General features: G+C 59.2%; 3 protein-coding genes across 3 annotated transcripts; 1 reads left to right on the forward strand and 2 right to left on the reverse strand.

Moving 5' to 3' along the window:
• Positions 1-705: 705 nt before the first annotated feature.
• On the reverse strand, positions 706-2,756 carry GSC2 (goosecoid homeobox 2). Its single transcript, XM_066331083.1, has 3 exons — positions 2,447-2,756; positions 1,352-1,599; positions 706-807 (listed from the first exon to the last, which is right to left on the reverse strand). Exons 1-3 carry the CDS (start codon positions 2,754-2,756, stop codon positions 706-708), a joined length of 660 nt encoding a protein of 219 aa, XP_066187180.1.
• A 5,409-nt stretch (positions 2,757-8,165) lies between these two features.
• On the forward strand, positions 8,166-22,209 carry LOC136368903 (tRNA (32-2'-O)-methyltransferase regulator THADA-like). Its single transcript, XM_066331370.1, has 31 exons — positions 8,166-8,269; positions 8,713-8,890; positions 9,064-9,150; positions 9,398-9,425; positions 9,742-9,890; positions 10,057-10,179; positions 10,417-10,537; positions 10,781-10,932; positions 11,422-11,506; positions 11,811-11,947; positions 12,234-12,431; positions 12,795-13,485; positions 13,572-13,724; positions 13,815-13,924; positions 14,020-14,180; positions 14,399-14,565; positions 14,841-15,026; positions 15,481-15,632; positions 15,974-16,117; positions 16,401-16,505; positions 16,707-16,907; positions 17,127-17,277; positions 17,391-17,625; positions 17,768-18,007; positions 18,121-18,346; positions 18,468-18,674; positions 18,865-19,103; positions 19,306-19,488; positions 19,946-20,212; positions 20,305-20,510; positions 20,625-22,209. The coding sequence occupies exons 1-31, from the start codon at positions 8,166-8,168 to the stop codon at positions 20,915-20,917; spliced, it is 5,679 nt and encodes a 1,892-aa protein (XP_066187467.1). The 3' UTR covers positions 20,918-22,209.
• On the reverse strand, positions 22,040-24,406 carry LOC136368904 (somatomedin-B and thrombospondin type-1 domain-containing protein-like). The gene is made up of 5 exons (XM_066331371.1): positions 24,174-24,406; positions 23,280-23,462; positions 23,084-23,189; positions 22,529-22,702; positions 22,040-22,145 (listed from the first exon to the last, which is right to left on the reverse strand). The coding sequence occupies exons 1-5, from the start codon at positions 24,379-24,381 to the stop codon at positions 22,040-22,042; spliced, it is 777 nt and encodes a 258-aa protein (XP_066187468.1). The 5' UTR covers positions 24,382-24,406.
• Between the last annotated feature and the right edge of the window lie 321 nt (positions 24,407-24,727).

Raw genomic sequence — 24,727 nt, forward strand, 5'->3', positions numbered from 1 at the left:
CACAGTGTCCCCACCGTCTCTGCAGACCTCCTCAGGAACACCCCGGGCTTCCCGGGGAGCGGGAGCCCGGCTAGCTGCTCGGGCGGGGTGACGGGGCAGTTTTATTGATCTCGCTGCTTTCCGGCCCGTGGGTTCTCCTTGTCCCCGCCGGGAAGGCGGGCACGGCTCGCTGTGACAGGGACTGGCTGGCAGCAGGGGTGAAGGCGAACGCCGCCTGTGCCAGCCCTCTCAGCACAGCAGGTTCATCCCCTCTCCCCGGGGCTCTGGGGAGAAACCCGTGTGTCTTTGTTATGGAACTAATCGCTTGTCCAGCGAGTTCGACCCCAAAAGCAACTCTAGATGCCACTGAGGTGCTGCAAACAGGAAACATTCATTTGCAGGGTATTTTGCAAATCTACATCAATAAAACAAGCACAAATACTACGTGCACGGAGCGAAGACAAGAAGGGGAGTCTGCCCTTCTGCTAAAGCACACACATTTACACCGGTACAGCTCTGTCCCCCGCGCATCCTTCCTGCCGAGTTACTTGCCACGTGAATCAGGTTTGGAAGAGGCTTGTGCAAGTGCCATGTCTGTTTTTACCTGTCCTCCTCCTGTGTGAATCACAGAGATTCCCTTTTGCTGTCTGAGCCCCCTCGGGTTACCCCCTGAGCCCGTCAGCCAGGGGCAGTGTGTGCTCTCGGTGCTCCTCTGCAAGGAGAGCACTAACAGCTCTCCTCGGGGGGCTGCTTGGGCTGCAGGAGCAGCGCTGAGGCGGTCACCCTCTTCTGATGCCGCCACTTCGCCCGACGATTTTTAAACCAAACCTGGAAAGTGCAAAACAAGAAAAGGGCTTTTGCATGTCACATGTTACTGGCAGGGGGACAGCCATCCTGGCCTGTACTGTGTGGGCTGTAAGGTACTGTAATATAAAGGCGTGATGCAAAATGTAATCAGTCCCTTGCTGCTTGATATGTGCTTGCTCAGATACGTGTGAGGGGCAGGAGGGAGCTGGGACCCCACCATGACAAACTCAGAAGTCACACACATCACTCAGGTGAGGAATACACGCCTGGTGCAGGGGGTGAGCAGCTGAGCTGGGCATGTCTGTGTGCCATAGGTGATTCTGGGAGAGAGGAGCCGTGTGAGTCTGTGGGACTGGATGCCCACAGTACAAACTGGCCCAGCTGAAACGGTTTATATTCCTCCATTGCTTGCCAAACTTAAACTCTCTTTGGTCAAATGCACAAGGATGGATTTTAAAATGAGGCCATGGGTCTGCAGCTCCCCCAGAAAAGACAGCACAATGCCCCAGTCTGTGTTCCTGGGGGACCGCAGCCAGCAGCCCTTCATCAAGTGGCAGAATCTCACCTCCACCCTCTCCTCCTTCAGGTGAATGCGGTTAGCCAGGTGCTCGCGAGTGACCACGTCGGGGTACTGGTTCTGGTGGAAGAGCGTCTCCAGGGCCTGCAGCTGCTCCTCGGTGAATATGGTGCGGTGCCGGCGTGTGCGGCGCTGGATCTGGTGGAAGGTCTGCAGCTCCCTTGGCTTCTCCTGGGAGCTCTTACAGACCCTGACTGCGGGGTGGAAGAGCCGCATGGGCCAGGGGAACCGGGCATCTGCGAGGGGGCAGGGACGGCAGCAGCATTAGAGGTGTGGGGCTGAAACACTCGTCATGCTCAAGGCAGCTCAGGCACGAGTTGCATCCCTGCTACTGTTTGGAAGGAGGCAGCCAGTCACCTGGAGTGAGTGGCAAGCTGAGTGGTCGCTGTCCAAGTGGGAGAAGAGTTTAGGGCATGACTCTGGGAGAAGGATGCAGGTGGTGAGCACTAGCTGGGTTTTCTTTATTCACTTACCAGTTGCACTATGGCCAGCTCCAGAAAATAACTGCAAACTCAGAGCCCAGCAAAGATTGTTGTTTTAGCCCAGACACAAGGGAATTCTGAACTTTCAGGATGCTGTTGAACTGCATTTTTAAGGCCTTGTTACTCCCCCCCCCCCTCCCCCCCCCCCAGTAATTTTGCTAGACATAGCCAAAGCTCTTTTCCTTAAAGGATAAGTGAGGTTCCCCGGGGTTGGTGTTGTCAGGAAGCACAGGCACAGCTCTGCTCATGGGCAGCATGACTGTGGGGCCCCACTCTCCAAGAGAGTTTGCATCCCTAGAATTGTCATTCTCTCAAGAGTTTCACACTAAACCAATAATATGCAGTAATAGTCAGCCCCTTCTGCTTTTCAAACCCTGGTAGCATTGCAGGTGGAAGTGCCCACTCTTAGGACCCCTGCTGAGAACAGAGCTCGGTTTGCTGGGCCTGGGGCCCAAGAGCACCGTGGCCAGATTCCATATTGTCACTTAACACCCAGGTTTTCCCCCACCCACAGCACTGTCACCAGTCTCTCTGCAAGCCCCACAGCCGAATCAAACCCAAACTCTCACCCAGCCCAACACTCACCCAGCCCAACACTCACCCAGCCAACCTGGCAGGTCCTGCAGGGAACGGGCGCTCATGTGAGAACAGCAGCAGCAGTTGCAGCCTGCCCCTTCCAGCTCTTCCTCCTCTTCCTCCTCCTCCTCCTCCTGCAGGGAGCTGGCTGGGATGGCCTCCAGCTCACACAGCCGCTTGGGTGTGCAGTCCAAGATGTTCCGTAGGCACAGTGGCACCAAGACCTGGGGGCTCTTCTCCGCGGGGCTGGAGAGGATGTCCTCGATGCTGAACGGACGTGGCTTCTTCAGGCTTCTCCTGCCGGCCTCAGAACCTGACACTGGCTCTGAAGACATCCTGTGCCAGCAGCAGCTGTGGCTGGGGAAACAGGCAGCTCAGCTGAGGGGTTTTGCTGGGGAAAGGACAGCTTATGTGGCTTTTAAAATGGACTGGCAAAGCCATTCAGAACCACTGCTTTGTCTTGGCGTTTCAAGTAACTGTCATTCTTGCAGCTGAGTTTTTATTTTATACACACACATACTCTTTTCCTCCCTCTGACCTAGCTGTGTTATGACTGAAGCCACTCTAAATATATATATAGAGAGAGATATAATCCCTTTGGAAAGAAAACCGTAAACCCCCCTGCAAATAAAATAAATTCTAACTAATCTTGGCAGCTTTGTGAAGGGTTAGTGTGGATCTAAGATTTAGCTAATCCCACAAAAATGACTGGAGAAGGAAATCTGATTTCTCCATCTCGGGTGTAGATTTGAGGTGGTTATGATCTCCATTGTGCTGCAGCCTCCTATCCAAGGAAGGGGGAGGATAGCTGTTCCCAGCCCGGAAATGGACCAGAGGATTAACTCCTTAAAAGAAGCAAATTATCCCTTTCTCTGGCCAAATGAAAGCTTTCCCATCAAAAGAGAGCTGTCATATCATACAATATGAGAGAAGAGAGAGTTCAGCTTAATAAAAAATCATTTTTTAATGACAGCACAGCCTTTGGCTTTGCCAGAATTCTCTGTGAAAGTTGATTTATTTTCTGCTGAAAGCAGAGAAATTGTATTTTCCCTCCTTCCCCTTTCCCCCATCTTTGCTGCCCTAATCACTGTAAAAATGCAGATGCTTTGCATGTATCCAACATACTCTTTGTAAGGATTCAAAGCCCTTACTAAATTAGATTACTGGCTGCTTGCAGCAGCTCTGCACCACAGCTTAGTGGCATGTAACCACGTCCAGTGCAGCTGAGCCGTGCTCTGTGTGGGGAAGGGAAGGGAAGGGAAGGGAAGGGAAGGGAAGGGAAGGGAAGGGAAGGGAAGGGAAGGGAAGGGAAGGGAAGGGAAGGGAAGGGAAGGGAAGGGAAGGGAAGGGAAGGGAAGGGAAGGGAAGGGAAGGGAAGGGAAGGGAAGGGAAGGGAAGGGAAGGGAAGGGAAGGGAAGGGAAGGGAAGGGAAGGGAAGGGAAGGGAAGGGAAGGGAAGGGAAGGGAAGGGAAGGGAAGGGAAGGGAAGGGAAGGGAAGGGAAGGGAAGGGAAGGGAAGGGAAGGGAAGGGAAGGATTGTTGCTGCTGCTGCCTCTATGTGCTCTCAGTGAGGCCCCACAGCCACCCAGGCAGGAGTGTGGACTCAGTGCCACAGCCAAGCTTTCCCAAAGCCATGTCAATTCCTAACTCCTGCCCAGCCAGAGAAACTGGAGAGAGGCCATGGCCAAGACTTGGGACAGGAAGGGAAGCCTGGCTCTGCTCCTCCCAAGGGCAGACAGCAAGTCCTGGCAGCTGTGATCCCCAGGAGGAGAGAGAACATCTTAGATCCTGTTTTTTTAACTGACATGAGTAGCTGGGAATAAACTAGAGAAGGTGTGGTTGAGATCAGGTTGCTTAGCAAGGTTTAAACCCAAGTCCTCTTGCCCTCGGTGTGATTTAAGCCAAGGTGAGTGGCAAGGCCTCAGGAGCTCACGTGGGGAACCTGGCGTTTCCTTGCAGGGGAGTGAAGATAGCAATCATGGCACACCAAGGAGACACACAGGTGAGTGCTGTGAAACCAGTGCACAGCAAAGATCCTCACACTGGACAGCCCAGCAATGCCTCCAGCACCCTGCAAAACTTACAGCCAGTCCCCAGGAGAGCCTCTCTCAGCTCCCTTCTCCCCTCATCCTTGCTCACTGCCTGCCCTTCCTCACCTGTGGGTCCCTCTGTGCTAGGAAGAGATTCCCCATTGCCATTCTACTTGTGACTCAGTTAAAACCAAACTGCTGTTTTTCCTTCTATCCCTTTATTTTCCTCTCCTTCAGCTGCTCCAGTGGTGTAACATGGATTGTAACTAAGCTCTGCAAACCTTTATCTTTTGAGATAAAGACACCTTTGTAGCTGCTCGGTCTGGACATGTTCACTGCTGCCCTGCCAAGGTCTCAGTGCTCCAGAGAGGCACTGGGGATGCCCTGATTCCAGAGATCACTGAAAACTGCTCCCAGCTTTTGTGCATGTACCCAAACACTGACACAAGAGGTGGATGTGGGGCCAGGTTCAGCTCTCTGCACTGTGCTGGTCCAGAGGGGCCATAGGGGTGGTGAGCTGGGACGTGCCATGGGCAGGTGCAGGATCTGACCAGTTCTGTTCATATGCCTGAAGTAGATTAATTCTCCTTCCCCATCCTTAACAAAGGGTGCCTTTCCCTGGGCATCCTGTCCCAGCCCTGCCTTCCCACCACACATGCACTTAGCCTATTAGGATCTCCACTGATTGCTTTCTTTCATTTCTCCCGTACCTTTCACTACAGAAAATGGACTGGTAATACTGCTTTTATCAAAGAATTATGGGATTTAGGACCCAGATTGTACAAAGAGACTTTTGATAGCTGCTGGTAATCAAATCCCAATTGGCAGACACTTCTCTGTACCCTGTTACCAGAGAGGAATAAAGGAAAGGGATTTCTGATGCTCTGTTTACTGAGCCTTTGGGAGATAGGATCGCTGGACTATTTCATACTAGAAAAGGAATGGAAAATAAAACAAGAAAGAAAAAACATGCAGACAAGAGAGGACAATATAGATATAGATAAAAAGAAAAGAAACAGGCTCTTATCATTTTCTTATTGGTTAAGGAGATTCCAAAGCCATTATAGAGGATTAGCAAAAAGGTTAATCTGCTTTAGCTGTTCACTTGTCAAAAGTGAATTTATAGGGTTTGAAAATCCTTCCTATGGTGAAACAAGAAAAAAATCCCCCTTTACCTCCTCTGCCCCTCCCTTCTGCAGGCAGCACAAGGTGATGGGAACAGGAACACTGGAAACCCTACAGCATGGCAGCACTCCCCTCTGCCTTGCCCCTGCCTGTGTGCTGGCACCTGTGGGAGCTCCCCTTTGGCTCTGCTTCTCCCCACTCCCTATCACCTGTGTGGGATGGCTGTGATGCTGAGGAAATGGAGGATCAGACCTGAACCATCCTCCTGCACTCCTCTGCTTTACCTGGGACAAATCCTGGGCTTTTTCCCTCATTGACATTGACAACAGTCAGGACAAACCTGGACCCCTGGCTGGATTTGGGTTTCCAGGCTGAGTTCTCAAGCAGAACAGGGATGGAGGCTGCTGACAAATGTTGCCACAAACTACAGTCTGGGGGCTTTCCATCCCCAAGGGAAGTGCTCAGGCCATGGTCCACACCTCAGGGTCCTCCTGGCCACTCAGTGCAGGCACTGGTGCATGCCAGCTGTGTTTTCCTGGGCTGCCTGTGCCATGAATCATGCCCATCACGCTCTCCAGAGCCACAGTGAGAAACAACCCAGGGTAAAAACAATCCTTCAAGATCAAAAACAAGAAGCATTTTCTGTGTAGCTGAAATTCAGTGGGATGTGCCAATCAGGTGTTAAAACTCTGTTTAATAAAAAAACAGAAATGGGGAAATCATTGGATGGTTTGGATTGAAAGAGACCTTTAAAGATGATCTTAAAATCATGCCTATTAAAATTGTTCAACCCTTTACCAACCAACATTAAGAACTCTAATAAACTCATTTTGATTTGATGGTAATTACAATAAATCCGTCTCTCTCCCCAAAGGCCATTTCATTCCATAGGAAGAAGTGGAATTTCTCCACTGGGTAGTAGTGTTGTTAGTGATATTACTAGTAGGGATGCCACCAATAGTGGTGCTGGCAGTCAGAGATGGGGTGTCTGTGGTGTAGCAGGAGGACTGGGGGGTGCCAAGCTTCCTCTTCTGTGATGAACCACGATGGAACCAGACAACTGCTTCACCCTGAAACATTCCAGTTGGCATTTCAGAGATCTTACACTGCCCCATTCTGTCCAAATCCCTCTGTGCTCGGCAGAGAGCACACAGGTTTTGGAAGTTTTTGGTTATCGTGCTTTTTACCGACTACAGAAACAGCTTGTGATGATGGCGGGGGTCCCTGGCTGGGGTAAAGGAAGGATCGTGGCTCCCGGCCGGGATGGGGGATGGATGGATCGGGGTTCCCGGCCGGGGTGAAGGCAGGATGGATCCCGGTTCCCGGCCGGGATGGGGGATGGATGGATCCCGGTTCCCGGCCGGGGTGAAGGCAGGATGGATCCCGGTTCCTGGCCGGGGTGAAGGCAGGATGGATCCCGGTTCCCGGCCGGGATGGAGGCAGGATGGATCCCGGTTCCCGGCCGGGATGGAGGCAGGATGGATCCCGGTTCCCGGCCGGGATGGAGGCAGGATGGATCCCGGTTCCCGCCGGGATGGAGGCAGGATGGATCCCGGTTCCCGCCGGGTTGGAGGCAGGATGGATCCCGGTTCCCGGCCGGGTTGGAGGCAGGATGGATCCCGGTTCCCGGCCGGGATGGAGGCAGGATGGATCCCGGTTCCCGCCGGGATAGAGGCAGGATGGATCCCGGTTCCCGGCCGGGGTGAAGGCAGGATGGATGCCGGCTCCCGGCGGGATGGAGGCAGGATGGATCCCGGTTCCCTCCGGGATAGAGGCAGGATGGATGCCGGCTCCCGGCGGGATGGAGGCAGGATGGATGCCGGCTCCCGGCGGGATGGAGGCAGGATGGATGCCGGCTCCCGGCGGGATGGAGGCAGGATGGATGCCGGTTCCCGGCCGGGGTGGAGGCAGGATGGATGCCGGTTCCCGGCGGGATGGAGGCAGGATGGATCCCGGTTCCCGGCGGGATGGAGGCAGGATGGATCCCGGCTCCCGGCGGGATGGAGGCAGGATGGATCCCGGCTCCCGGCGGGATGGAGGCAGGATGGATGCCGGTTCCCGGCGGGATGGAGGCAGGATGGATGCCGGCTCCCGGCGGGCGGGATGGAGGCAGGATGGATGCCGGCTCCCGGCGGGATGGAGGCAGGATGGATGCCGGTTCCCGGCGGGATGGAGGCAGGATGGATGCCGGCTCCCGGCGGGATGGAGGCAGGATGGATCCCGGTTCCCGGTTCCCGGCGGGATGGAGGCAGGATGGATGCCGGCTCCCGGCGGGATGGAGGCAGGATGGATCCCGGTTCCCGGCGGGATGGAGGCAGGATGGATCCCGGCTCCCGGCGGGATGGAGGCGGGATGGATGCCGGCTCCCGGCGGGATGGAGGCAGGATGGATGCCGGCTCCCGGCGGGATGGAGGCAGGATGGATCCCGGCTCCCGGCGGGATGGAGGCGGGATGGATGCCGGCTCCCGGCGGGATGGAGGCAGGATGGATGCCGGCTCCCGGCGGGCGGGGCCGCTGAGGCGGTGCTGTGCCGGGCGGCGGCAGGGGGCGCCGGGAGCGCGGAGCGGCCGGGCGCCGTGGTGCCGCCGCCATGGGCGCCGAGCGGGAGGCGCGGGCCTGCGCCGCCTTCTACGGCACACGGGGCCTCGCCCCCACGGTGCTGGCCTGCCTGCGCTGCCTGCGGCACTTCGCGGGGTAAGGGCTCGGGCGCCGGGGACGGAGCTCCGGGTATCCCCCGGTGGCCGGTGCATCGGGAAAAGCCCCGGCGTGGAGCGCCCGTGCGTGCCCCGGGCGCGGGTCCGGAGGGAGGAGGGGAGAGCGTGTCCGAAGATCGATACCCGGCGAGGGGTTCGAGCTCATGTGCCCCCCCGTTCCCCTCCGGCCTGCCCAGCAGCAGCAGGGCTGCAGGGTTTAGGTTTTTTCGGGCACTTCTGCCCCACCAAGGCCATGCATGCAAGCTTTGAGGATTTCGTGTAGCTCTCGCCGCCGCCGCTCCAGTGCGATGCTGAGTGCAGCTGGGAGAGAGGAGCACCGCAAGCTGGGGCACCCCAATCCCAGATCCCGCTGAGTCGGGGTGTTCCCCCACTACAAACTTCACCGAGCCAGGTATCCTCACCCCTCTCCTTGTCCTGTTCCAGGAGTACTGCCAAGAGATGCAAAGAGAAGCACCTGGAGGAGGCTCTCCAGCTGACACGGGTGCTGAGCGAGGGTCTGCAGGCGCTGGGTGAGGCAGAGGCACGACCCCTGCTCCGCTGTGTCCTGGCTTTCCAAATGGAGGCAACCAGCAGCTCCAGCTCCTTCCAGAAACTGGAACAGGTCTGTAAGGCAATCGGCTGGGCTTTGCCCACTCCTGGCACAGCTCTGGAGCTTTCTGGCATCCTTACCAGCAAAGTGGCTCAGGGGTGCTGCAGGCTGCTCCAGTAGCACTTGGCAGCTGGTGTCTCCCAGGGGTCTGGGCAGAGCAGCTGACTTGGGGTGTCTCTCGGCAGATGGTGACCCAGCTGGCAGTGGGGAAGGAAGCCCTGTTGGCCCAGGAGGTGGACACGCTGCTGGCTGGCCTGGCACTGCAGGGAGAGGTGAGAGAACCCTGGCGGTGCAGTGGCACTGGCTTTCACAGCGATTTGGCTGGAGACCATGTGTGACAGGGACCTCCTGGTTTGGGCTGCCTCCAGTCCTTCACTTCACTTCCCACCATTCTGGGGATTTGCCCTTGCTTGCAGCTGGCAACATGTGGCTGCCTATCACACCAGCCCTTTGCTCATCCCTGGGGACTGAACCCCAGCATGTTGTCACACAGGACAAACTATCCTTCTGTCCCTGCAGGTGCTGTCTCCTGGGGACCTTCAGTCAGGTCAGCCTCTATTCCTTACCTTCCGGGGTTTTCTCCCAGCTCACACCATCAATGCACAGAACACTTCCTGCCAACCCAAACTGGGTCCTCTGTGCTCATGGGAGGGGAGCGGGGATCAGCCAGATCCATGTGACCTCTACAGAGGTCCCAGCAGCACCCAGCTCTGCCCACCCACAGCTGGAAACCAGACAAGCCAAAGCATGCCCTGCATCCCAGCCCCGTTCTTACCTCACTTACCAACAGGGCAGCCCTTGGCTGAGCTGGGAGCAGGGCTGGCTGTAGGAGGGCTGGGGGCTGATGCTCCCCTTTCCTGCAGTGTCCATGTTCCTGGAGGAGAGCAGCCTGGGCCGGCAGCACTGGCGGCAGAACCTGGCCCTGCTGCTGCAGCGCCTGGCCAGCACCCTGCACTGGGTGCTGCAGGGCCAGCCTGCACCCGGGAGCACCTGGGGATACCTGGTCATCAAGGTGAGAGCCACTCTGGGGAGCCGGGGAAGGATCAGTACCTGCGAGGACTGGCTGGGCACCACAGGGATGTTCACTGAGCTGCCTTGAGTGCCTGTTCTTGGGGCATTGCTGCTTTTTCGGAGGTAAGGAATACTGATCATCCCTGTGGCACCTCCTGCTCCTCCAGGCCTGCCTCCAGGTCTTCCAGGCGCTGCCAAAGGACGTGGCCCCCATGGTGTGGAGCACATCAGGAAAGAGTGAGACCCTGCAGAGGCTTTTGGGACTGCTGCTGGAGGTGACTTGGGGGAAGGTGCGTACAGCCCTGGGAGGGATGGAGCTGCCTGTCCCAAGGAGCAGAGCAGTGCTGTCCTTCCCGGGTGCTTTCCCCATTCTCCTCCCCAAGGCAAGCCTGCAGGGGCAGCCCGGTGTCTGCTGAGAGACCACTCAGTGGCTGAGAGACCCCATGTAGCTGCTTGCAGGGGCAGTTAAATGTGTTTGGAGTTTAAATGGCATTTTGAGTTGTGCCTTTGCCTCCCTGTGAGTCCAGGCCCTGAACAAGGACACGAGGCTGCTGGCAGGCACAGCCCTGAGCATGTTGGTGAACACGGCCCCCCAGCCCCAGTATGGGGCCAGTGCTGTGCTGACCCTGTTCCAGCTCTCCGGCCAAGGTGCGTGCTCCATCCTGAGCTGGGAACAACCTCTGGCAAAGGGTGACAGGCATGTTTGGATGTGAAGGGACAGAGGCTGGTGCCAAGCTGGGCCCTGCTGCTGTGCCTGTCTCTCGGGGTCTGGGAGTCCAGCTGTCTCCAGCTGTCTCCCATGGACACTCTGGAATGAGCCATGGCAGTTGCTCTTAGAACAGTGTTTGGTTTCGCCATCTTCCTTCCATCCAGTGCAGCATTTTCCGACAGGCACTGGCAAGCTGAAGTTTGGGGAGCTGGTGGTGGAAGTGCCCTCTGTCCTGGAACCAGACGGGCTGGAGAAACTGGTGCTCACCAGAGGCTTGCTGACATGCTGCAAGATGGACATCCTCAGCTGCCAGCTGGAGGGCCTCCCCCACAAGGTAGGAGAGCTCAAACCTTGCAGACAGGGCTTGAGGAAGCCCTTGGAGAGGGCTGGTAGCTGCCTGTGGGCCTGTGGATCCTTGGGGAATGAAACCAGGCTGAACCCCTCCACACCAGCAGCTCCATGCATCCCACTGAGCACAGCCAGTTAGCCAAGGAGCCTGCATTTTCCAAACACATCCAAGCAGGGATTTCTCTTTCCTGGGGGACTGGGAAACACGGTGACGCCAAAAGCCCCAACACAAGCAAAGCAGTGTTCACCCTGTGTTCTCATGGCATAAACCTGGGGCTTTCCCTGCAGAGCACAGCCTCAGCTCTGCCCACCTCTAGCCTCTCCCAAGTCCTCACGAGCTGAGGACTTCCAGGCAGGAAGCAGAGCTCTGTAAGAGCAGGAGAACTAGGCAGCACTCTCCTTGCCTGTCTCACGGCAGGGTTTTCTCCCTGGAAATCCTGTGCTGCCCACTCCCTGAGCCACTGTGCCCCTGCAGGCCTGCCTGCTGCTGGACATGGTCTTTCCTGCTGTGTGTGCCCTGACCAGGGAGCAGAAGGACTGCCACTACTACTGCTTCCAAGGTAGGAGACTGTGACCATGCCATGGTGAGGAGGGTTGAAAGGTTCACTGTGCTCGTGATGGACAGAGTCCCTATGTGCTTCAGCTTGTCCCAGGGAAGATGCTTTTCTGGGTCTTGGTCACTGGTTTGGAAACTGGTATTAATTTCTGTTCCAGCCCAATGGACACTTACCCTCCTGGGGTCTTGTGTGCCTAACAGGGGAACTGCTGCTCCTGCACACAGGGTCCTTAAGCCCCCAGCCTGTGCTGGCTCTGGTGCAGGTGAGTCTGGGGCGAGGGCTGCAGCAGAGCTCTCTGTTTTGGCAGCCTGTGCGCTGTGGCTGCAGCGCCTGCAGGAGGGCCTGGCTGCTCTCTGGCACCTGACGGGGACCCGCATCCTGGCCCAGGACTCTGAGCTGCTGCAGGAGGTCACCCAGCTGCTGTGGAACAACGCAGAGACCCCGGTAAGGACACGGTGACAAAGGGCCCTAATGTGGCAGCCAGGAACAGCTCTTCCTTCACCTGGCTCAGCTGCTGTCCCCAGCCCATAACACATCCCTGCCTGCTTCAGCTCCATCAGCAAAATACACTCCCTTGCCTGCAGCTGCCAGGGCAGGGGCAGTCACACTGCTGAGGTGGTGGCATTTGTCACACACAGGCTTTAAAGGGCCTTGTCCCGGTGCTCCACCTGCCATGGGACAGCAAGACATGAGAGGGAGCCCACTCTAACCCCCTGTTTGCTGTCCTCAGGTGGAAGGTGTGTCTGAGTTCATCCACAGCTCCTTCCGATTGCTCCTGGAGATCTACCACCTGGAGTGCCAGCACTTCCAAGACCAGGAGAGATCTCTCTACCAACAGATGCTGCAGAGGGTGGTCTCAATGCCATGGCAGATCAAAGCAAGATATGTGCCCCTGTGTGCCATCGTCCCCTACGTGGGCAGCCAGCAGGTAGGGAAGGCAGGGGTATGGCAAGTCTTGGTGTCAGCTGGCTCTGCTGCTGAGGTGGCACAGCCTCTGTCCACTTCCTGTCACCTTCTACCCAGCTCAATTGGGCAGGAAGCCTTCTCACCCGGAGGGACTATTTTAGCATCCCTGGGGTAGTGAGCTACAGCAGGGCATCCCTGAGGGGTGCCAGTGGGAAGGGAAGCTTTGCCTGTCTGTGCCCAGCAAAAGTTAGCCAAAAGCAGCTTTGAGCTCCCAGAGATGCTCAGTGCCAGGGGTGACTGCAGTGCGTCCTGTACCCATCTCTCCTTCCCCCAAATGCAGCTTTCAGCCCGACAGGGAGATGAGGGTCACCTGCTTTTCTCCCAGGTGCTGGATGCCTACCCGGACCTGCCACAGCATCTCCTGAGCTGCCTCTCCACCAACCACCTGTGTCCCGCTGCTGCCGAGGTGTACAAGGTCCTGGTGCGGCAGCAGTGCAGCGAGTGGCGCGATGGGCAGCGGGGCACAGAGGTGGCCCTGGCAGAGCACTGGGCGCTGTGCTGGCTCCCCCTGCTCTCCCAGGCCCTCTGCTCTCCCCTGCCCATCCTGCAGAGCAACGCTGCCAACCACCTCCTCACCTGGACCCTGCGGCAGCTCCCAGCCACCCAGGCACTGCTGGCCGCTCAGTTTAGTGACACAACGTCACTCCGGGCTTGGGTGTCACTGCTGAAGGCACAGAAGAGTGTGACAGGGGCTCTGCCGCTGGGGGGTGAGGAGCTGGAGCGGCTCTCCCTCTGCCTGGGCACCCGCGAGGAGGGCGTTCGGCTGGCAGCCCTCGGTCTGCTCTGCTGCAGCCCCAACACCAACCAGCCCCTCTCGGGCACCGAGGTGCAGCTGCTGCGGGAGTTCCTGCCCCTCAACCTCAACTGCGACTCCTCCTCGTTCCGGCAGCTGCTGCAGGCGGCGGTGCGGAAGGCGCTGGTGCGGCTGCGGGACAGCTCGCTGGCCCGGCTGCGGGGGAAGGTGCCGCGACGCTCCGGGCCGGCCCAGGGAGCTGAGCACCTGGCCCGGGCTGTAGGTGAGGCGGCCACCCAGCACCTTCACCACAGCCCTGGGAGATCCAGTGTGCTCGGCATCCCTTGCTGCCGTGCTCTCTGCCCACAGGCTTTGTGGAATGGCTGCTGCAGCTCAGCATCGCCTCGCTCAGCCCAGGCTCCAACTACCAGAGGAAGAAGACGGCTCTGCTCCTCCTGGCCACTGTTCTGGAGACCTGCACAGACACCTGGAGCCCCGACAGGAAGAAGGGCCAGCCCCCACGTGAGTAGAGGCAAGCTACCTGGAGTATCACCTGCAGCTGTGGGATACTCCCAGCCAATCCCATCCCACCATCCTGTGTCCCCATCACAGGGACCATGGCCACACTGCTGAGCTACGCCAGGCAGGACGGCTGCTGGGACTTCTTCTCCCAGCCCAATTTGTTGGCACTGCTGAGCTGCCTGCAGGACAGCACCAATGAGGTGAGCCTCATAAAGCCAAAGCTCAGCTGGGAAGCTCACCATTCTTCCCATTCTCCCATGTCCCACTTTTCCCCATGTCTTCTCTCTCCTGGCAGATCAGAGACTTGGCCTCGGAGCTGCTTGTCCGCTACTTCCCTGCCACATTCCCCGAGCCCATTGCCCTGGCCCTCTTCCAGCTGGCCCAGGACACTCTGTGCAGCCCCCGAGTGCAGGAGGCTGAAGCTGGAGCTGTGCTGATGAAGACCATTCTGCAGAAGTATGAACTTCTGGCATCCCCCACCCTCTCTCTGCAGTGGCACAGGACCCTCCAGAGTGTGTTGGCAGCACTGGTGCCTCACCAGTCTGTGGTCATCGATGGGGTTTGCAATAGCCTAGCAGTGGGAAGCTGGGGAGGGTTGAGGTACAGGAGTCTGTGTAGCACAGGATGGGCAGGAAATTCCCTGTACTCACGGCAGGATCTGCCTGTTGCCTCAGGTCCGACAGTGGCACCATGAAGAGCCTGTCCCTGGAGGCTGAGGCAGCCCTGACACTGCCCAGCCGAGGGCTGTGCTTCGCCCAGCACCTTCTCCACATGCTGCAAGCCCAGTACAAGGTGGCATGCCAGGACCTGCTGCGGGCAGCAGCCACTGCACCAATGCATGGTACGGCCCCAGCTGGGCAGGGCAGGGAGCAGCTCCTGCAGCAGCTGCCTGGGAACTGGAGCAGGCCAGAACCATGGCAGGACTCAGGCCACAGCTCATTGCTGGTGCCACATCCTTGCCTTGGGTTTCCCTGTTCTGGCACTCTCCCTGCCTTGCACACCCTTCACCCAGGGCCCTGTTCATTCCCCTGCCCCTGAACCCTGTCAGCTGTGGGCCCAGGCAGGAGAGCCAGGGCTGTGCTGACACCACAGTGAGCAGAGGTGGCTGTTCTGCAGGAGCCATCGCAGCCCTGCGCCGCTGCCTGCTCCAGGTGCCAGAGGTGGCCGTCTCCATGCGGGCAGCAGAGTTAGTGCAGAGCTGGCAGGAGCTCCTCACTCGCCTCGTGACCACAGTGAGAGACATCACCTCCCTTCTCCTGGGTGCTCTGCAGAGCCAGCAAGGCCCCAGTGCTGATGAGCAAGGTGAGCGTGTCCCCATGGGGGCAGAACCAGCCCTGGGAACCAGCCTTGGGAGCCACTGGCAACTCCATCACAGTCACTCCTGGCCAGCAGCCCTCCAGCCCAAAGGGAATGCACTTGGCTTTGGGCTCAGTGCCTCTAGCAGGAGACAATGGTGGAGCTGGGCCTGGCTTTGGCTCCCTGGAGAGCAGCACTGGAAGCAAAAGCCTTCCACAAGTAGTGAGGCATCTGCCAGATGAGAACACTTGGGAAAGGAGGGGCTGGCAAAGCCCTTAGAGGCCTTGGAAAGAGCAGTGGGAAAAATGCAGCTGCATTCCTGAGTGGGGCACGAGGCAGAGCAGGAGCCATTGCCATTTGTGTGCATTTTGACAGGACTGAAGGTCCTCCCAAACCGCAGCAGCACCCCCCTCCCACTGCCCTGCACCACCCTGCTCAGACCTGGCTTTTCCTTCTGCAGCTGCTGCCCCATCATTTGCAGAGATGGGGAACGCCATTGGCTCCCTCATCATGCTGGGGAAGGGCCAAGGGCAAGAGGAGGAGGAGGGGGATTCAGTCCTGCTGTCAGAGGAGCACAGCCTGATCCTGACGTGCTGCTGGGTGTCAGTGAAGGTGAGGACTCCTCATGGCACTGGGAGCATGGCATTCATCATCCAGTCTACCCCAGTTGCTGCTTCACCTCCCCTCGCGTCATTCATCCCTTCTGGGGATGAATATGGGGGAATTTCTGTCCTTACCTCAGTGCTCTCACACATCCTCACCCCCTTCCAGGAAGGATGCAGCTACCAGGCTCCCCAAAAGCAGCCCCTCCCTGCCTGCCCTTATGGAGCCCAGCTCCTTCCCAGACACTGATAGTCCCCTGCTGTGGCAGAGCCAGGCCTGCAGCCCTGCTAACACCCACCCCAGCTTCTCCTCCTCCCTGGCAGTCTTGCTTACCCTCCTCTTCTTCCCAGGAGATTGGGCTGCTCCTGGGGGGCCTGGCTGAGCTGCTGCTATCCCCAGCACTGCCTGCTGAGTTGGGGCCCCTCCTGCCACTCCCCACGCTGCAGATGGCCACCAGGGTGTTCCAGGAAATCCTGCTGCGGTGCCGGCACTGGGTAAGAACAGATCTGAGCCCTGCACCATCCCTCCAGCCCTGGCGCTGCCCTGGCATACTGGGGTGGAGGAAGGGCGAGTGCAGTGGGGCAAGGTCAGCTCTGGGGCAGGACACGGGGATGGCTGGAAGTCCCCTGGCTGGGATCCCAGTGCCAGACCCTATCACATCCCCACACTGTCATGTCATCTCATTTGCTCTTCCCCTTCAAAAAGAGTTTTCTGGGGCCATGGGGATCTGGTAGGTGCAGCCTTTGGGGTGCTGGGCCTGACACTACTCTGCCCCAGGGAGCAGTGGAGGGCTGCAGCATGGGCTTCACCAAATTCTGTGCTGCTCTGCTGAACCACCCAGATCCAGAGCTGCAGGCCATCCCACGGGCTGTACTGGAGCAGGTACAGTACTCATCATGGCCCTTGTTTCCTATGTGCCCCAGGGAGCACCAGGGTCGTTTCTCAGTGTCCCCACTCCCTGGGGCAAGCACCTCCTGGCAGCTGAGATGTTGGTGCGAGCTGGTGCCCACCTGGCAGGGCAGCTGCAGGTTCCAAGTGACAGGTTTCCAGGCACATCTCAGGTGGGTTTTGTTTCTCTGTCAGGGCTTGGAAGCGCTGAGTGGGCCCCGGAGCAGCTCGATCACACGCCGTGCTGCCGGCTTCCCCATGCTCTTCCTCTGCATCGTCAGCGGGGAGCCCCCGGCACAGGCACGGCCCCTCCTGACCCACTGCATCCAGACACTGCTGACCTTGGCTGCCACAGCACTGCCACAGGACTGGGACCAGACCCTCGACCTCCCGCAGGTGAGTGCGGCACTCCCGGCTGCGGGAGCCCCTTAGGGAACAGTGCTCTGTGCCAGGTACCCAGCGTGAGACCATGAGAACTCAGAGTGAGCAAAAACCCACAGCTCTGGTCGTGCTGTCCAGCCCAGCAGCCTCAGAGCTGATGCCTCTTGGCTCCCCTGGGTTTTCCCACCCTCCTGCCCTGATGTGGTGTCGCTGAGCCCCGTGTGCTCTCCCCAGGTGTGTGCCCTCCACGTGCTGCAGACGCTGGTCCGCGGGGCGGGGCTGGGTGGGGCAGTGCTGTGCCATGCCACACCCATGATGGCCCTGGCACTGCGGGGCCTGGGCTCGCCCTGCTGGGCCATGAGGAACGCGGCCATCCAGCTCTTCAGTGAGTACTGACAGAGATCCCACATCACCCAGGGTTTGGAGCCTGCGTGGGGTGAAGTGCAGGGGGTTGGCGGGGTTGGATAGGACCTGACACTGCCTTCTCTGTCCCTGCAGGTGCCCTCACGTCCCGGCTGCTGGGACAGCCATGGAGCCACAGGGATGGCTGCCCATCAGAGGGGCTGAGCCTGCATGCCTTCCTCGGGCAGCACCCAAAGCTGGGTGCTGTGCTGCTCGGAGAGCTCAAGGTGGCCACAGCACCCACATCAGGGGGGCCCCGCCTGCACCCTGCACTCCATGCCATCCTCACCCTCTTGGCCCAGCTGCAGCCTGGCGCGGACAGTCCTGGCAGGTATGGGGGCAGTGGGGGTGCCATGCCTCAGCCAAGGGCTCCTGCAGTGGGAAGGTTTTCCCAGGATGCTGAGGCTGGCCCTGGCTCTTGTGGGATTTTGCTCCAGCCAGAGCATCACCACAGTGCCCTTTTTACTCCACAGTGCCTCTGCTCCCTTCCTGGGGCCGCTGCTGGGACTGGCAGAGAGCCCCATCTACGCCGTACGAGCGATGGCTGCCAAGGCTCTGGTGCCTGTTGTCCCCCCTCCCCAGCGCTGCAGGCTCCTCCTGCAGCTGGCCCAGCAGCTCCCTGCGGCACCCGGACAGATCCTCTCACACAACACTGTCCACGGGCACCTGCTGCAGCTGCGGGCACTGCTGGCCGCCGCCACGGGCACCAGGGGGTGAGTGTTGCCGTGCTGTCTCCCCAGCTGGGGTCACTGTGCCAAACGCAGCCTTTGGCCATAGAAGGGAGCCCATCTGCTGTGCCCCGTGGTAAGGCTGTGTCTCCACGCAGGCTGTCGGCCGAGGCACTGCACCCCGTGGCTCTGCAGCTGGAGGCGCGGGGCTGGCTGCTCACCCCTGCCCAGCGCTGCCCCCTCGTCCGTGCCGCCTTCCTCCAGGTGCTCGCCCTCCTGCCCACATCCTTCAGCCCCGGCTTCGCCCAGTACATCCGTGACACCATCAGCACCACGCTGGGCAGCCTCCCGCTGCAGGGAATGTCAGGCTGTGCTGAGCCACAGGTACCGCTTCCTGCCAGGAAAACCGTGGCCATGCCCAGCTGGCAGTGAGCCTGGGCAGGGACACGGTGACCCAATGCTGCAGGCTGAGCACTGGAAGGAGAATCCTGTTTTTTTCCTGCAGGTGGGCTCAGCCATCCTCCACCAAACCATGGCCCAGTTCATGTGCAGCGAGGCAGCCCGGCTGGCGGACAGCGAGCGGATTGCTGCCGTCTGCTCACTTCTCCAGCAGCCCAGCCATGACATCCAGCTTGCCATCCTGAGCTGGGTGATCGCTGGGGAGGGAGGAACGTGCAAGGAGGTGGAGAACGCCCTTGGGCTGACATTACTGGTATGATGGGCTCAAAAGTCACCAAGTAAAGCAGGGGGGCCCCAGTGCACCACACAGATGGGACCCCTGAGATCCCACTGCTGAGAAGCTTGGTGGTCCCCAGGCTGAGGGTGCATGGGTGCAGGGCACTTGCCTGGTCCTGCAGTGCTACGACCACTAACCATGTACCTTCTTTCCCGCTGTCAACTAGGAGAACTTGCGGTCGGTGCTGCAAGAGAGAAGGGACAAAGAGTTCCTGAGATTGTACCTTGAGGCTTTGCTGCATCTTTACAGAGATCCCTCGTCATGGTCCCAGGAAGCTTCCAGTAAGCTCCAGGGCTCCTCAGCATCATGCCTGGAGATGCTGCTGCACATGGTGGAGGCTGAGTGTCCTGGGCCTGATCTCCTCTTCCAGGCACTGTGTGCTGCCAGCCTGCTGCTCGCCCACCAGTAGGTCCCTGCTGCTGCTGGAGGGCTGCCCAACTCTTCCAGCAGATCCTTCCTTAGTCCTTACTAGAAACAGAGCCATGACTTCTCTCTCATAAATCACCTTGGCTCCTGTGATCTCTGGGCAGCTGGTGGCCTTTGGTCCCCTAATGGAGCAGAAAGGTGAATTCACTTGAATTCTCTCTCCTTGCCTGTCCCCTGGCAGGTCTGGGGACGAGGATGGCGCGCTGGTGGAGCGCTGGTGTGCGGCTGTGGAGGAGTGCAGCCGGTGCAGGTGGTCGGAGGTGCTGCGGCTGGCGGCTGCCCGCTGCCTGCAGACGGCGGGGCCCGGCGTGGTGCGGAGATCGCTGCGTGCTGCCCCGCCCTCGCTCGTCCCCGTGGCTCTGCGGTAGGTCACTGAGCCCATCTCTGGGGATGGCTGTGCTTGCAGCCACTTCCCAACAGCACTGCTCCCTGCGGCCCCAGCCTGCTGCAGGTTAATGGACTCTGTGAAAGGTGTCCTCTGCAGAAACTCAAGGCTGTTGAAGAAAACCCCACTCATTCAAAAATCACTAGCACGCAGGAGCTCACAGCCTACAAAAATATGTGTGGGTGGCATTTTAATATAAGCAGCCAGTCCTTTACGAGCAGCAGATGGCACTGCTGAGTCCCTCAATCTCTGGCACAGCCCCTGACCTCCCCAAGGCTCCAAGCTCTTGGGTGGTGGCTGAGTCTTTCACACTCCAGGAGAAAAGTCCCTCAGAGAAGCATTCTTCTGAAGTCTCATCCTTCCCTCCCATCCAAGCAGGCTGGGATGCTTTGGGGCTTGCAGTATGCTTCCTTTCCCTTCTCTTCCCTTTCCTCAGGCTGATAAACATGGCCATTCACCTTCTACAAGATGAGGAGCGAGAGGTCCGGCATGAGGCCTCAGGTTTCGCCAGCCTCCTGCGGCAGAGCCCAGGGGAGCTGCTCCAAGACGGCTGCATCTTTGTGCAGGACAATGTGGGGCTCCAGAGCCTCCTGGGGCTCCTTCTGGGAGAGTTTGGGGAGCACCCTGAGACCTTCAATTCACTACTTCAGCACATCCCCATCTTAGATCTCAGGAGTGTTGTGGAGGAGCTGGAGGCCAACAAGTGAGTTGCTGGACCTGTGGACTGACATGAGGGAGTGTGGGGTCCCAAGGGGCCAGCCCTTGGCTTCACTCACACCTCTGCTTTCCCCCCAGACCTGCCAGCCTGTACAAGGAGGACGAACCCAACGTTTTTGCGGAGCCAGCTGTCCTGGCACAGCAGCTGCTCCCTGTCCTGGTGCAGCTCCTGCAGAAGGCTCCCTCTGGCAGCCCACTCCGTGCCTCAGCTCTGCAGTGGCTGGAAGCCAAAGGCCCCGGTGTGCTGAGGGACTTGCAGTACTGCAAACACTGCTGGAGCCAAGGTATGGCAAGCGTGGAGTGCCTGGGATGAGCAGACAGTGTCCTTGTTCCCCAGGCCAGCTCTGCCCAGAGGCAACCAGCCACACTCACGGCTCCTTCGCCCACTCTCTCCACAGGGACTGCTGCCCACTGGGGGATGAAGGCGCTGGGCTGTGCCAAGCTCCACACAGCCCTGGCCGTGCTGCTGGTGAGGGCCCGGCTGGCGGCACAGGTGCTGCAGGTGCTGGGAGAAGGTGCCACCACCATGCCAGACCTGGGCTATGGCACTCAGGAGTTGGAGCAGGAGCTGGAGCTGGTCCAGGGGCTGCTGGTGCAGCACGGGCTGGCCCCTGTGCCAAATCAGGACAATGCTCCGGGAGAGCTGGGACCGCTGTCAGGGACTGACAGCTCCAGGCATGCAGCAGTGTGACACAAAATCCTGCAGCCATCTTTCTCCACTTCCAGGATGCTCTCTCTGACCAGCAGCCAGGCCTGCAGGTTTGCTGGTGTAACTCAGGGGAACCTCACTCACAGTGTGAGACACGCTCACTTTTGTTCCCGGTTTGTAACTCTCCAGCTGACAACTCCAGTGCAGCATGGCTTTGGCCCATGTCCACGGTTTCCTTGTCTGGCTGACAGGAGGGGACCTGTGCTCCAGACCTCTCACACCCCCTCGTGTTCAATTCCCACCACCTGTTTTTTTAGCCAGCACTTTGGTCCTTGGCCAACCTGGGCTTTTATCCCAAATAAAGAGGCCAAGAACATTCCCAGTGTTGAAGCCTTTTAATTCCCCTGCCCAGGAGGGTGGTGTGGGAGTGGGCTGCAGGAGCCAAACCTGTTCTGGGGCAGCAAACAGGCAGCAGCCACTGGCTGCAGTGGAGCAAGATCCAGCCCTGGCACGGCACGTGCTCCAACCACAGGCTGTGGTACCACCACCCAAAGCTGGAGCAGAGACCCCACCAGCAAGGTGATGTCGTGCTGGGTGAGGAGAGGGGAAGGGCAGCAGCACCCAGCCCAGCCTCATTCCTTCCAGTGCAGGCTGCCGAGCCCCACGGCTGGAACTGGGCACCGGCACCGTCGCCCACGCACAGAGTTTGGGTGTCTGTTTAATTTCTGTCTGCACAGCCCAGCAGGGATGAGCTGCCCTGATCCTGCAGTGAGTGAGCTCAGACAAGAGGAAGGATGCTGCCTCCATCCTCACGTCGTTTGCCAGTTGCAGCTCATTGAAAGTATGATGTCATGGCTGAGTGTGACATCATCACACCATGTCACCACCACATCATCTCTCACCCAGACTTAACCTCATCATGCTGTTCTTTTACCATTATTCACTGCACTTCAGCAATTCCCTTATTTTTAGCCTTTATAAGAAGGGTTATTCCATTCTTCAGCAAAATATTTAATGGAAAACAGAGGGAGCTGGCACCAAGGGCGAGCAGCAAACCTGCAGAAGGGTGAAATTATGAAAGAGACCACGTATTTATTTCATTCCCCACCTCCCTAGCAAGGAGTGGTGCCATGGGGAGGCTCAGCTCACCTTCCCAGGGTGATCCTACACAAAGATGAGAGCTGGTGGGGAGCAGACACAGCCCTCCTGCAGGCCCTCCTGCACCCACGAGCCCTGGCACCCCACCACGGAAGCAGCCACCCAAAACGTCCTGGAAGGGAAAATCAGTGAGAACTGGGGTGTGCCATTAATAAATACAATTTTTAAAAATCAAATATATATATATGGGTTTATATTATATATATAAAATAATAGCAGTTGGACTTGGATGATCACTGTATGTCCCTTCCAACAGAGATATTCTACTCTATTTAAATATGTTTATTTTTATATTATAACCTTGTTTATAGAATGTATTATTAATTCATTTAAATAATATGATGGTACGCTATAATGTTGTGGCATATTTTAACATAATTATAGTTTTGTATACAAATATTATAATTACAGCATAAAAGGACAATGCCTTAGAGGCAGGGAGAGATGTTCCTTAGGAGAGATCTCAGGGCGGGGATGCCAGAACCGAGCACCTACCTGGCTCCTTGCAGGCCGTGGCCGGTGCAGTGGGGACGGCGGTGGGACAGGTGTCCCCAGCACTGCACACACACCTGCTTGTCCCGGTGCAGGCGGCGGCTCCAGGCTCGCCCGCGGCACCGGGGGCCCACCTGCGTCAGGCGGAAATAGCCGCAGTGGCCGGGGAGGGGAGAGCTGGGGAAAGGGGAAAATGGGAGGAGAAAAGAGGGGAAACGGTGGTCGGAAGGTAGGGCAGAGGTTGTGGTGGGGTTTTTGGTGGATTTGGGTATAAAGGGGATGCGGGTTTGGGGGCTGGCAGAGGGGCCTCGGCTGGGGAGGTGAGAAGGGTAATGGCGCTGGGGCGGTGCAGAGGGATCCGGGTTTGGAGGGTGAGAAGGATGGTGCCTCTGTGGGGCGTGCAAAGGGCCATGGTTTGGGGCAGGGAGAAAAGGAATGCCTGGGGGAAACAAAAAGGCCGTGGGTCTGGGGGGGTGCAAAGAGGCCGTGACCGCAGGGGGCTGCAGGAGGGGCCCGGCTTTGGGGACGGGCGTTTCAGAGGGGCCCGGCTCCACATACCCAGAGGGCTCCTCCGGCAGCGGCAGCCCAGCTCTGCGCCAGGGGTCTCGGAAGTCCTGGCTGAAGGAGCTGGGGAGTATCTTGGCTACCTCTGGCAGAAGAGCAGCTGTGAGGGGCACGGGGGTGATCAGAGACGCCCCGGGCCGGCAGCACACGGGGAAGACCAGGCAGGAGGGCAGCAGGCAGCCCGCGTTACCTTCGGCCGTCCCGCAGCTCGGGTGCTGGCCCAGGCAGCCGCGGCGCTGCTTGAGGTCGGGACAGGGCTCGCCGCCGTGCCGGGGCGGCACAGTGACCTGGCGGCTGCGGGCCCTGCTGCCAGCCCCGCACGGAGAGCTGCAGCCGCTCCACGGCCCCCAGGGCCCCACAGCACAGCCCACCGCTGCCAGGGACGGAGGAGAGGGAAGAGTTTCAGTGGCATGAACACTGGGAAGAGCAGAGCAGGGGAGATGCAGCAAAGGGGACGGGGAGAGGGGAGGAAGGGCAGGGGCAGGGTGAGCCCAGCAGCCCCTCTCCCCCGACCCCTGCCAGTGCAGGGGCATTGTGAGCTGCTTCCGCAGGACTTTATCCCTGTGTGCATCGCGCTGAGCTGGGACCCTGCTAATCTCCCCGGAGATTAGGAAGGGCTGACCGCTGCAGTTGTCCGGGGGGCCGCGGCAGGCGCCTGCCTGCCCAGATTCGGGTCCCCAGGGCAGGCTGGTTCTGCACTCCCCAAGCCCATGAGCCCTGTTTGGCACCTTCAGTGCAGCCCCCGGTTCCCCTGTCCCTGTGCACGGCGCTGCCTGTGACAGCAGCAGAGATGACACCGGCACTTGTCTCACACTGAGCGCTCAGGCTTGCAGTGACAGCGCTACCGTCAGCTGCAGACCAGAGGCCACCGCTCCGGGCTCTCTCATTGCGCTGGGGCCAGCCAGACATTCAGCATGGGGAAAAGGGGACAGCTGGGACACTGCTACAAATCCACCCCAGCCGGCATCCCCAGGCACATCCTGTTACCACTCAAACTACGGGGCTAACAGGTAACAGCAAACACTCGCCACCGAGCCCAGCAGCACAGGCTGGTGTCCCCAGTGCCACCCCCTCCGCCACTCACCGGCACGGCGACACGTGGCGAGGTAGTCCTGGCAGCAGTCTCCCGTCCTCTGGCAGTACGAGTCGCAGTAGCAGTGAGCCCGGCGGGTCCCGGGGGCCCAGCAGGCGTTGTTCCTGCCGGGGCAGCAGCGGTGCCGGCAGCTGCCCGTGGCACAAACCAGGCAGCCGGTGGCCAGCAGCCATCCCGCCCAGAGCAGCGGGCCCTGCATGGCCCCGGCAGCCGGCGAGCCCGCGGGACGAGGCTCTGCTTCGCACCGGCCGAGGGATGAAGAGCGGGGGCTGAGCCGGGGGGAGCTCCGGCCGTGCCGCACCGCCCCCGGGCTGGGCGGGGGGACAAAGCCCGTTCTCTTCTGCTCCACCGCCCCTCGGCTCCGTGGCAGGGCAAGGACTTCATACAGCTAACCAGGGTAATGAATAAAGCACTGTGCATGAGACAGCACAGCCCTGCCTGGGAGCATTGGGCACTGCTGGGCTGGAGCGGATGCTGCCCCAGGAGCACCATCTTGGCATGACGGGGAGCTGTGTCCCCCACCCACAGGGCAGGAGCCACTCTGC

The sequence above is a fragment of the Sylvia atricapilla genome, chromosome 17 (assembly GCF_009819655.1).
Source record: "Sylvia atricapilla isolate bSylAtr1 chromosome 17, bSylAtr1.pri, whole genome shotgun sequence".
NCBI classification, from domain to species: Eukaryota; Metazoa; Chordata; class Aves; order Passeriformes; family Sylviidae; genus Sylvia; species Sylvia atricapilla.